Source organism: Clarias gariepinus, chromosome 5 (genome assembly GCF_024256425.1).
Source record: "Clarias gariepinus isolate MV-2021 ecotype Netherlands chromosome 5, CGAR_prim_01v2, whole genome shotgun sequence".
Taxonomy (NCBI): domain Eukaryota; kingdom Metazoa; phylum Chordata; class Actinopteri; order Siluriformes; family Clariidae; genus Clarias; species Clarias gariepinus.
The window spans coordinates 2,471,733-2,484,516 of record NC_071104.1 but is presented as its reverse complement, the minus strand read 5'-3'; the positions used below and the strand labels follow the sequence as shown (position 1 = coordinate 2,484,516).

General features: G+C 41.6%; 1 protein-coding gene across 1 annotated transcript; it reads right to left on the bottom strand.

Moving 5' to 3' along the window:
* Positions 1-2,222: 2,222 nt before the first annotated feature.
* Positions 2,223-11,680, bottom strand: LOC128523773 (histone-lysine N-methyltransferase PRDM9-like). Its single transcript, XM_053495896.1, has 7 exons — positions 11,525-11,680; positions 11,223-11,286; positions 10,828-11,011; positions 8,030-8,301; positions 6,645-6,712; positions 6,347-6,537; positions 2,223-3,963 (listed from the first exon to the last, which is right to left on the bottom strand). The coding sequence occupies exons 2-7, from the start codon at positions 11,274-11,276 to the stop codon at positions 2,696-2,698; spliced, it is 2,037 nt and encodes a 678-aa protein (XP_053351871.1). The 5' UTR covers positions 11,277-11,286; positions 11,525-11,680; the 3' UTR covers positions 2,223-2,695.
* Between the last annotated feature and the right edge of the window lie 1,104 nt (positions 11,681-12,784).

Genomic DNA, 12,784 nt, shown 5'->3' with positions numbered 1-12,784 from the left:
ATGTAAATCAGAAAGGCAGTTCGATCATGGCTTTGGCATACTGAGAAAACCTTCTACCTTGATGGTGTCCAAACACTAGTGAAACACTGGGATAAGTGCAATAGTGTATCAGGGGATTATATAGAGAAAACTGGGTTTTGTTATTCTGTACAATCATAAGTCCCGCTTTGACTTGAACACCCCTTGTATGATAGGCTCCTTATAATAGTTGCCACCCAAGAACACTGATGCATTTAAAAAGTAATGGGTTAGAACTCATAATCAACCATTTTAATATTTGCTCTTTCTTTTAATCCAGTTCAGCATTACACCACGTTCCAAATTATTACGCAAATGATATCTTTTTCTGATTTTCATAATTAGTCAATGCAAATGACAGTCAGTATAATTTTTAAGTCATCAACCATAAGGGTATAATTAACATTTTATTAAACAAACCTCCTAATTATATTTATTTCAAAAATAAAAAACTGAAAACGCACTGTTTCAAATTATTGTGCACAACGGAGTTAAAACATTTCATAGGTTTTAAAGAACTGAAAATGGGCTTTTGTTGAATTATGAGGTAATATTTACTGAAATCAAAACTATTTAAATCAAAAACATCCTAACAGGGCATGTTACATCTTAACATATGGCCCCTTCTTTGATATCACTTTCACAATTCTTGCATCCATTGAACTTGAGTTTTTGGACAGTTCCTGCTTGAATTTCTTTGCAGGATGTCAGAATCGCCTCTCCGAGCTGCTGTTTTGATGTGAACTGCCTCCTACCCTAGATCTTTTGCTTGAGGATGCTCCAAAGGTTCTCAATGGATTGAGGTCAGGGGAGGATGGTGGTCACGCCATGGGTTTCTCATCTTTTATGCCCATAGCAGCCAATGACAGAGATATTTTTTGCAGCATGAGGTGGTGCATTGTCATGCCTTGAGATGATTTTGCTATGGAAGGCATGATTTTTCTTTTTATACCATGGAAACAAGTCAAAAACTATATATACATAACCGAGGTCATTTTTACACCTTCGCGGACTCTAAAGGGGTCTACCAGCTCTCTCCCCATGATTCCAGCCCAAAACATGACTCTGCCACCTCCTTGTTAACGTAGTAGCCTTGTTGGGACATGATGGCCATCCACCACTCATCCATCTGGACCATTCAGGGTGGCACGACACTCATCAGTAAACAAGACTAGTCTTTATGTATGTCTGGGCCCACTGCAACTGTTTTTGCTTGGAAGCATTGGTTAAGGGTGGCCGAATAGTAGGTTTATGCACAACTGGAAGCCTCTTGAGGTTCGTGGGACTCCAGGGGCACCAGCAGCCTTAAATACCTGTTTGATGCTTTGTAATGGCATTTAGCAGCTGCTCTCTTAATCCGATTAATTTGTCTGTCAGAAACCTTCTTCATTCTGTCTTCATCTGCACAAACCTGTCTGTGCTCTGAATCAGCCACAAATGTCTTCACAGTACGATGATCATGCTTAAGTTTTCGTGAAACATCTAATGTTTTTATACCTTGTCCAAGGTATTGCACTATTTGACGCTTTTCGGCAGCAGAGAGATCCTTTTTCTTTCCCATATTGCTTGAAACCTGTGGCCTGCTTAATAATGTGGAACAACCTTCTTCAGTACTTTTCCTTTAATTGGGCTCATCTGGCAAACTAATAATCACAGGTGTCTGAGATTCATTTCAGTGACCCAAAGAACTCTGAGACACAACCCCATCCATGAGTTTAATTTAAAAACTAAACATTCAATGTTTGACACTTACCACCAATTTGCATAATAATTTGGAATGCGGTGTAATTTCTACTACTGCATTGTGCATAGTGAGGTAACTGAACACAAAATAAGGGCCGACCAGTTTACTTCCACACAAGTATAAACCACGAGGGTTAGGCAAAAGTTATCCGCACTCTGGCTGTAAAATCTACTTTTGGTGTATGTACATACACCAAATTTCGTCGGTGTATCATGACACCCTCAAGTTTAGTCTTTAGCTTTTCAATAAGCGTCTCACTGTAACGAGCACTGTTTTGCAATTAACGAGCAATTGTTGATATTCTTCCTGATAATTCTGGCCCTTGAAAATCCCAGAAAACTGTAAGCATTGATGAATTTTCCAGCTGATGGTTGACTTTTAACCTTTTCCTCGGTCGGCGATTGTCTTCATTTCACAGTCTGCCGTTTACTCTCAGGCTCGTGATAGTGATAGTGATAAATCCAGGTCTCGTCACCAGTAATGATCCTCTTTAAGAAACTTTGACCTTCCTTAGAGTATCCAAATGCTTCTGTTTATATGCTTTTCCAAAATGAATCACTGCACACTGCTCTTCTGTCATGCAAGTCACAAGCAGGGAGTCCATTTTTGCTCACACCGCAGTTACAGATGAACTGATGTAACACATTCACACCTGCACAGCAGTGACTATGGAGACAGGAGCCTTAAACAGAAAGCGTTTTAATATAACCGTAGTGCGAATCATTTCTGACTTACCCTCGTACAATGTTGCTTTTAAACCATGACAGTATTTCTGCATTTAATATTATTAATCTAAGTGCACCAGCGATCGTCAAAAAAAGAAAATTTCAAATAACCTTGCCCATCGCAGGATGTCAAAATAAATACAGTGCAAAAATACGGTCAATGCAGATCATTAAGTACAAGAAGTCTTCTTTAATTAAAAAAAATAATCTAATTTGACAAATAATTTAAGTAGCATAACGGATCCGTGCTGGTGCACTTGTGTGTCTTGCTCGAAAGCGAATGGGTAAAGCTTTTCCCGCACTGCGAGCAGTGATACGGTTTCTCTCCGGTGTGAATGCGCTGATGGACGTGGAGAGCACTCTGCTGAGTGAAACACTTGCCGCACTCCGAGCACTGGAACGGCTTCTCTCCTGTGTGAATGCGCTGGTGGGAGTGCAGACTGCTGTGCTGAGCAAAACACCTGCCACAATGCGAGCACCGGTACGGCTTCTCTCCCGTGTGAACACGCTGGTGTCTCTGGAGGTGGCTCTGATGGTTGAAGCACTTCCCGCACTGCGCGCAGTAGTACGGTTTCTCCCCGGTGTGAATACGCTGGTGTCGTTGGTATGTGCTCTGATGGGTGAAGCTCTTGCCGCACTGGGAGCAGTGATGCGGCTTCTCTCCGGTGTGAATGCGCTGATGTAGCTGGAGGTTACTTTGAAGCGTAAAACTCTTGCCGCACTGCGCGCAGCGATAAGGTTTCTCTCCTGTGTGAACACGCTGATGGACTTGCAGGTTGCTCTTCTGAGTAAAACACTTCCCGCACTGCGAGCACTGAAACGGTTTCTCTCCGGTGTGAATGCGCTGGTGCAGCTGCAGGTTACTGTAGTGAGCGAAACTCTTCCCGCACAGCGAGCAGTCGAAGGGCTTCTCTCCCGTGTGAGTGCGCTTGTGCTGTTTGAGATCGCTCTTTTGCAGGAAACTCTTCCCGCACTGCGAGCAGTGGTATGGCTTCTCGCCCGTGTGAATGCGCTGATGTTTCCGCAGAATGCTATTCTGAATGAAGCTCTTTCCGCACTGCGTGCAGTGGTACGGCTTCTCTCCGGTGTGAATTCGCTGGTGCTGCTGGAGGTCGCTCTTTTGATTGAAACTTTTAAAACACTGAGAGCAGCGGTGTGCCTTCTCCTCGGTGTGATTGCACGGATGCGTTTTGAGCGCGCTCTGATAAGTGAATCTCCTCCCACACTTTAGGCAGTGATGAATTTTCTTCGGCATTTCTTTCAGAGACACGTCACAGCTAAAGGATGCCGTTTGCTGTTCCTTGGAGCCGTCTGTTGGCGCCTGAACCTCATTTTTAACTTCTTCTAGTTTCTGCTGTCTGCTGGCAGGCTCATCACAGTGGTAGCTTTGCACGTGTTTGTTAAGATCAATTCGAGATGTATAGGAAAGTGAACAAGAGGAGCAGGAGAAGACTTGCGGTGCATTGTTCTTCACATCTGGATCAGTAAAAGTAAAGAAAAAAAAGTAAATATATGATGTATTAATAGCATTATTACTAGTCCTACTAGTAGTAGTAGTAGTATTGCCAAAACACATAATGAGCAGCAATGAGCAACAAGAGTTAAAAGTAAAATATGCTTGGAACCAGGAAAAAAAATCCAAAGCAACAATTAATCAGAACTGTAACAATGAGGAATGCAACAATAAGGAAGTGGTGGTGTGGAGAGCATTTCTTGTAGTCCTAGATAAGATGCCTATCTCCTCAGTGTGTGTGTGCCTGGTGAAACCTGCCACCTGCTCGTCACACTACAGTATATTTAAAGGCCACACAAGAATAACCTGCTTTAGTGTTCCTTAATTTAATGAAGGCTCATAAAGGTTCATGTGAAAAGGATTAAATCCCAACTGCGGATCAGGCCTACATGCCAAACCTCATTAAAAGGCTCTTATGGCTGCTGAATGGACGTCTACATCCAAAAATCTAGTGAAAAAGGTCACTGGAGCAAAAGAAGCAGGACTAGCAGCACAGGTTTGTAGTGATGGTTCATAACAGATTAACCAGTTTGTGGTCGATCCCACTGTTGCCCCGATACCGTCAGCAACTAAACCAGCTTTTTACAAAGTTGCCATGAATGTGGAGACCTGATCATCTAAAGAACGCGTCACTGTTAAAGTGTTCCCAATGCATGTTGCAAACCATGGTGGGGGATTCAAGGACCTCTATCCCTGCCACATCCTTTCATCTGTGCACAAAAGTAGCCATTACATAAATTTTTTTTTTTTTTTTAATTATGGATTGGATTTTAGAAAATGTTAAAAAAAAAAGGTAAGGTAGAAATAAGCTTAATAATCTTGTATTTGATTTGTTGTAAAGTTATTTTAAGAAACTATACACTGATCTGTCTCGATTCAGGAATATTTCACGTGTTAAGATGTCATTTTTTGAAGTGCACCTTTACTTGAGGCTCAGGAAGATGCTGTATCACGCAGAAAGATAATAAAAACATAAAAAGCTCTTCTCTAAGAGCTCTATAAATGCTCTTCTGAAGGACTTTTCGAGCTGCTCAGCTTGTGGCTAGACCTGTTGAAGTTGGAAGAGTAATAGCTCATAACTACAACACACTGTGCAGGTCCACTAAAGTAGTCCAGTCTTAGAGCCATGATATAAATAATCTCTAAAGTTGAAACTTAAAGTGGAGGACTTGTATGAAACAATTTCAAAAGTGCATGAACATTGCCCTAATTTTTCACACAAGAAAATGCTTTCAGTAGAACCCATTGCTCTGAATGATTGGGTCTGCCCTCTTGATCACAACCCCTTGCCTAAAGGGAATGAACAGATTGTATCAGAGAAGGAATCCCCTACACCCGCCATTTAAAGTCCAACAGTTTTTGGTAGCCCTGAGACAAAGTTCAGCACCAACTTATCTGATGTGATTATTTTCCAATAGGTAAGATTTTTAGTCATGAACCATCAATTCTCACTCTCCACTGCCAGTCGCTGTTAAGTCTTTATTTGTCTCATATTAATTACTGCACAGTAAAATTCTTTCTTCGCATATACAAGCATAGCTGGGTTTAAAGCCCAGGGTTAGCCATGATACAGAGCCCCTGGAGCAGGCAGGCTTAAGGGCCTTGACTCAAGGGCCCAACAACGCCAAGCTGGTGGAGCTAGGGCTCAAACCGTCAACCTTCAGATCTAACCCTCTGAGCCACCACTGCCAATGTGCAGTCTCTGCCATGTTTAGAGGTGGGGGAGGGTCAGAGGGTACTTTTTGTAGGACACATGGGGAAGTTCTAGAACACTCGGTTGCTTAATGTGGCCCAACAGCAATGTCTGGAGCACTGATGTATGGCTGTTTTAAATGCTCTAATCTGAGCAAGCCACGCCATACACTGTATGTTAACCAAACCATCAGACAGCTTCTCATTATAGTCTCTATCTTTCCCGCTGTTAGAAGCTGACAAGTGAGCTTGGATTTTTGGTTAATTTTCTGGCTGAAATGTGTTTCAATTAAGCAGCATGAGTGACTTTGTACCGCTGGCCATCAGGCGGACATCGTGTGTAACCTCTAGGACCCTTGTATGGCTTCAAAATCAACTATGGGTCATGTCAACATTTTCATCTGTCTGTCAGACAACATGGAGCCAAAACATAGGCTGACAAGGCTGTTTATTAATGTATGATGATTAGTTAAATCAGATGTTTTGGGAGACTACATGTGCGTGGTTATCCTCTGGGACCAGGGCTGAGAACCTCTCTCCACAACAAAGCCTAGGTATTTTATGCACTGTAAATGAACAGGCTGATAACGCAGCAGTGATTCTAGCTTGTAATTCAGACCCATTACAGTGTTGAGAAAAAAGAGAGATCAATACCTCTCATGGAGCACTTTTTGTTCTGGCGGTAGTCACACATACGCCCGAGATCCCGGCCGTACTCCTCATCGTACCACACCAAGAGCTCGTGTCCTGAATCTATGGGTCGACAGCAACGATACAGAATCCCTCCTCGATACTTAAAGGCCATGAGATTTTGCTCTCCTTCATTACGAGCACAATTGACATACCTAAGAGAATGGCAAAGTGGAGTCTCAGTAAAAGAGTGAGTGAAAACAATGGGAGATATCACTGAAAAAAGGAAAATGATGATTCTTGTATTCTTGATTTCCCTCACCTCATCCAGTTCGCGTGCGTTTCTCTCTTGGCATCGATGTATTCCTCACACTGCCCGCTCTTGTTAATCTGCAAAAAGATACAAGTAACCATTTTAACTGTTTTATTCCTGTTTTGGTACATGAGCTGCAAGGGATTGTTGGGAGGGCGGGTTTAAGCTTTAGTTAAAATCAGTGGGTTTCTAATGGGAAAAAAAAAAGGTTGTGAACCACAGTCTTAAGCTATAATCATGTGTTCTGGTCGTTGTTTAAAATGCAGCACACGCTCTATTTCCTGGAATCCTTTTTCAGAGTTTTAGGATGATGAAACAGAAACATGTGACATTCTCTCTGCTAGATGGGTTTAGACTGAATACTTGTTTAATAATAAAAAAAAATAAAGTTATATACACATATACATACATACATACACACACAAACACACACACACACACACACACTACCGTTCAAAAGTTTTAGAACACCCTGGCTTTATGTTTAGGGTCGTTGTCCTGCTGGAAGGTGAACCTCCGCCCCAGTCTCAAGTCTTTTGCAGACTCCAAGAGGTTTTCTACCATGATTGCCCTGTTTTTGGCTCCATCCATCTTCCCATCAACTCTGACCAGCTTCCCTGTGTCCCCGCTGAAGAGAAGCACCCCAGAGCATGATGCTGCCACCACCATGTTTGACAGTGGGAATGGCGTGTTCAGAGTAATGTGCAGTGTTATTTTTCCGCCACACATAGCGTTTTGCATGTGTTCTCGTCTGACCAGAGCACCTTCTTCCACATGTTTGCTGTGTCCCCCACATGGCTTGTGGCAAACTGCAAACGGGACTTTTTATGGTTTTCTGTTAACAATGGCTTTCTTCTTGCCACTCTTCCATAAAGGCCAACTTTGTGCAGTGCACGACTAATAGTTGTCCTATGGACAGATTCCCCCACCTGAGCTGTAGATCTCTGCAGCTCGTCCAGAGTCACCATGGGCCTCTTGGCTGCATGTCTGATCAGCGCTCTCTTTGTTCGGCCTGTGAGTTTGGGTGGACGGCCTTGTCTTGGCAGGTTTACAGTTGTGCCATACTCCTTTCATTTCTGAATGATCGCTTGAAGAATGGGCAAAGATTTCAAGTCTCTAGATGTGCAAAGCTGGTAGAGACATACCCTAAAAGACTGGCAGCTGTAACTGCAGCAAAAGGTGGTTATACAAAGTATTGACTCAAGGGGCTGAATAATGACGCTCTCCCCACTTTTCAGTTATTTATTTGTAAAACATGTTTGGAATCATGTATGATTTTCTATATCTATATCGATATATATACGCACACACACAGTATATAAAGGATACAGGAGATGCACAAAAAACCCTCAAAAAATATATTTTTTTCAAATTAAAATATTATTAAAACTCACCATCCAGCAGTATTCACTGTTCTTGGCTTCCTCTCGTTCTACCAGCTCTCCCTGGTATGGTCCGAAATGTGCATTGACTGGAACAGTCTCCCCGTTATTAAACACCCCCAGGACTGCACTGGGAATACAGGACTTCCGAATTTCTAGACCAGGAGGAAGAGTTTTTCTGGCTCGGTCAGAGACGCCTATTGGAACAGGGGTATCAGTGATGAAGAGGGGTGAACCGTGAACCTCACACTTGTTGAAGAAGTAGGATTTGCAAATTTCACAGTCTGAAAACAGAAAACATGATGCAAAATGCAATAAATACCGTTTGGTAATATTTGAAGTGTGTTAACAACTAGACAGTTCAGACTACTTCAATTCCATTTACATTTTAAGGACTTAAAAAAATATATAAATAAAAAACACAACAAACAACAAAAACACAACATGGTTAGGTACTTCATTTTCTCCCAAAAGAAAACCAACCATGGGAGATTAGTTCTTAAGGCTGGTTGAACAACTTTAAATTATTTAGTTTTAGCCATTATTTTTTGAAGTCATATTAGCCATCACTGTTCTAGACAGTTACTCCTGCCTGCCTCTCCTGAGGTCTGATCCAGATAGTTTTGATAAAACCTCACATGACAGACTTTTCCTTTCCCCAAATCTGCTATAATAATCAAGTTTTTGAGGGAGCTGGCTAGGAAGGCTGCACTTTGTTTTGCCAGCCCTTCACTCCATTTCATCCTGACGGGAAAACCAGCATGGACACCAAAGGGACATGTACAGGTGGCACTAACATGCGTCGTTGTTCAGAGAAGGTGAAAAAAAAGAAAAAAGAAAAAAAAAAAAAAAAAAAGATGCATATAGACCAGATTTTAAGAAAGGTTGCTTGGAATTAAGAAAATAAAACCTACTTTCAAAATCTTGCATAAGGCATGGACTAAAGCAGCAGTGCTAAAACCTCTACAATATTTTCTGCTTCTCATTTGGCCTCTGGGAAAAACTAATTGCCCACCCCTGAAATAGATGGTTGCCGTAAGCTTTTCGGGTGGATCGAGATCGCTACAGAGCGGGATGAGAGCTACAGGTTAGCTGTGTGCCGTCATAGTGAGGAGATGATCTCGCATGACGATGCGCGTCTGCACATTTCTGCCCACACTGTCAACATTCTGAGGTGTTAAAATGTCCTCCTTATAATCCTGATCTCGTTCAATCAGACCCTTACTTGTGTGGTCGCCTGAAAGCAGAACTACGTGGACAAAGATTCACTTTTGATGAAGAACTGAAGACAGCGGTGCATTCGTGGCTCACAGCTCAGGCTAAAGCACTTTAAGCGAGGGAATACGAAAGCTTGGAGACAGACCGACAAAGTGTATCGATCACGGAGGAGAATTCTACAGCCAGAAGGCAGATAACTTTTGACTCACCCTTGTATTTCTAAAGTAATTTGTACAGTTTAATTGTGTTAGTTATACTATGTTGTATAACTGGTTTTCTAAGACTTGGACGTCCGGTCTCATTCATATACTTAAACAGGGACCAAAGCTCATCTCAATATCAGCAGCGCATAGCAACAGGAATCATGATGAAGTAGAACCTTGTGAGAAGAAGGAAAGCAGAAGCTGTCTAAAGAAGTAGAGGTATTCATCATTGGAAATTAAAGTAGGCCTACTTTAGTGTGGGAAAATCAGTTACTCTGTTTTTAGAATTACATGCATGAAAGTCATTTAGGTATTTTTTTCTTTTTTTTTACTCACAGTACTGGTGTATTCGAGTATTTCCACATCTCTTTTTCCTTTCATGCCACTACTGTACTTACTGAAAGTCAGGGCACATAATACTCTTAAGGCTACAGTTAACAGCAACATAAGTAAATCAGGCTTTTAGACCCAAGAGACTGTCAAGTAGGCACGGGGATCACCAGTTACCACCCACTATAATATCATAATACCTCAGTGCCGACAGATTTTATAAATATCCCGATTTTCCCAAGATTTAAAATTAGGCAGAATCAGTTAACATTTTTAACCTTTTAGATAAGGTTTACCGAGTGATTTAATGTAGCTCGTTCCTTATAACGTAGTCTTCTCATTTAAAAACCAAGCACAGCATTTAAACTCTACAAACTAACTTCATATACAAGAGTAGCATTTAACTTCAAATTAAAAGACGAAGCCACACTGTTACTAAGTGATGCATATCTCTGTCATCCGCCATCATTATTATTTCTAAATAAACTTAGCAAATAGCTCACTTCTACCACACGAGATGAAAATATATATATATGCTTCAACAGTGCGCCACCTGTAGGATCATATAGAAACAGCGACGTTTTACCGCCTTAAACGCCTCCAAAGTCTCAGTGACATGAGTGCACAGGCTGACCGGCTAATAGTAGATTTTCTACTAAATTGAGCCTGTGGTGTTTTGAGACTTGTGGAGTTTGGAGAAAAATGCAAATCAGAGAATTTTAAACACGATTGCGATTTTTGATAATGTAACGCCACAACGTGTTTCTGTTGCACCACTCAGAAGCTTCTGTACTCGGACAAAATAGTCTGAGACCGTGAGAGAGGCTGAGATGGTTCTATAGGAAGGATTTTTTCCCCTAGCTGTTTCTTATGTTGGTTAACTTTTTTTAAACAACTTATTATTATATATTTAACTGCGTATCGTCACCCGAGGTTGGTTTACTTATGGTCACATGATTTCACACAGTAAATAATCATTTTCTCCTTAAAAATATTCTAGACTTCCCAGAGATCCCAACATTAACATGAAAAAGAGCTCTGGGACGCCTGATGTCTTACAGAGGTAGTGTTCATTATCAGCTTCTTCCTCTTTAACAGACAGCACGTCAGGTGTGGTGGTGGTGTTTGTGTCTCCATGGCCCATACAGATGTCCAGGTCCAGCGTCTCCTCTTTCTTCACACAGACATCCATCGTTCCTGATATTCCTCTGATTGACGTCTCAGTTTTTACATCCTGACCCAGCTGAGGATGAAGAAGAAATAACACACCTTCAACAGAGAAGAAAAATACAGCCGAGGGCCAAATGTTTTGAGAATGACACAAATATCAATTTTCACAAAGTCAACAGCTTCAGTGTTTTTAGATCTTCGTGAGTAAATCATCATGAGACCATTCACGCGTGGTGTTGCGCTTCGGCCGACAGCGGGGTCACTCACAATTTTTTTTGCTTTACCTGTGAGGGAGCAGGACCAGCAGCCGCAGACCTGGTACCTCCTGAGGAACTCATCAGAACCGAGCTGGAACGACATCAACATCAAGAGAAAGGTTTAAAGATGTTCCTGCACCTATAAACCTCAAAGTCTAAACAGTTGTGTACTGATTGTTTAATCTCTATTGCTTTAGATAAAGTCTACTATTATTTCATTTATCTAGTGCACTTACACAGTGAAGTAGAGATCTGTTTGGGATTCGATCTCTCTCTCTCTCTCTCTCTCACACACACACACACACACACACACTCTGTGTTTACATTACCTTAGGGTTTAAGGCAGGGCAGAGTTTGAAACCTTTAAACACAGACACTATGACGAGTTTTAATCTCTACCCTGAAATAAAACTATGCAACTGTCTTTACAATATTAGAGATAATTTAATAATCCGTATCATATTTTTATTTCATTCGCATTTTTTTTTTTTCCCAGGCAGAAAATCCTGCAGTCCTTCCTTTCCTCTGTGTGTTCTGACGGTCGATCAGACAGCTGATCGCTGCGTCACTGCCCCCTCCTGTCCCGGAGGCGAGGTACATCGGCGCTATAGAAACGCTTCTCCTTCTCCGTCTTCTTTAATGAGATTCCGAATCATTTGGCGCATTACCGCCACCTATAGGCTAAAATCATTCCAGATTAGAAAGGCGCTTTCATGAGAAATATTTGCATTCGTATTGCCAAAGCTTAGAAATAAGTTACATGAAAATAACAGAGAAGTAGATAGTATGAAGGTTGGCAAATCGGTAAAATACTGCAAAACAAATGCAGGGTACTGCAGCGAATTGTATTAGGCTAATTGGCAATAGCCGGTCGTGTGTGAATGAGTGTGTGAGTGTGTACCCTACGTTGGATTGGCACCCTGTCCAGGGTGTACTCTACCTCGTGGTAGGAATAGGCCCCTAGGATAGGCTGCTCCCCCCAGGCTCTGTAGATAGGATAAAGCAGTATGTATGTAGCACTTTGGTCCTGGAGGAGTGTTTCGTTTTACTGTGTACTAAACTGTATATGGTTAAAATGACAATAAAAGCCTACATGACTCAACTGTACATTAACACCAACTCAACTGAACTCATTGTATTGTTTCATACATTGGACCTGAACCTGGAACCAGTCTCAGAAAGTTATTTCTGTCGGTCCTCGTCTTGTCATGGTTCTGTCAAATAAAACACCATAAAGAATGCCTGTCAGTGTCTTTACCACCCTCGATGTCCGAATGATCTTGAACCGCCCTCCAAGGGCTGAGGATGCTGGAGAAAAGCATCACATCCTGGTTTGGGAACAGAAACAAGCAGGACAGTTGGGCTATTTTAGGAATGTTGAAGGTTGTAACATTTTCAAGAAAGACAGAGATAGAAATGCGGTTATGGATCTGAGACCATTATCACTTCTGGTGGTGGTTCATGGCCAAGAACTTTATTCATCTAGATGACTTTCTAGAAGAAGAATGAAATTCAAGTCAATATATTCAGTTGATTTAAAAGTGCTGCTAATCACTAGCTTTTTAATCTTTTTAAACTGTTAAATTCAT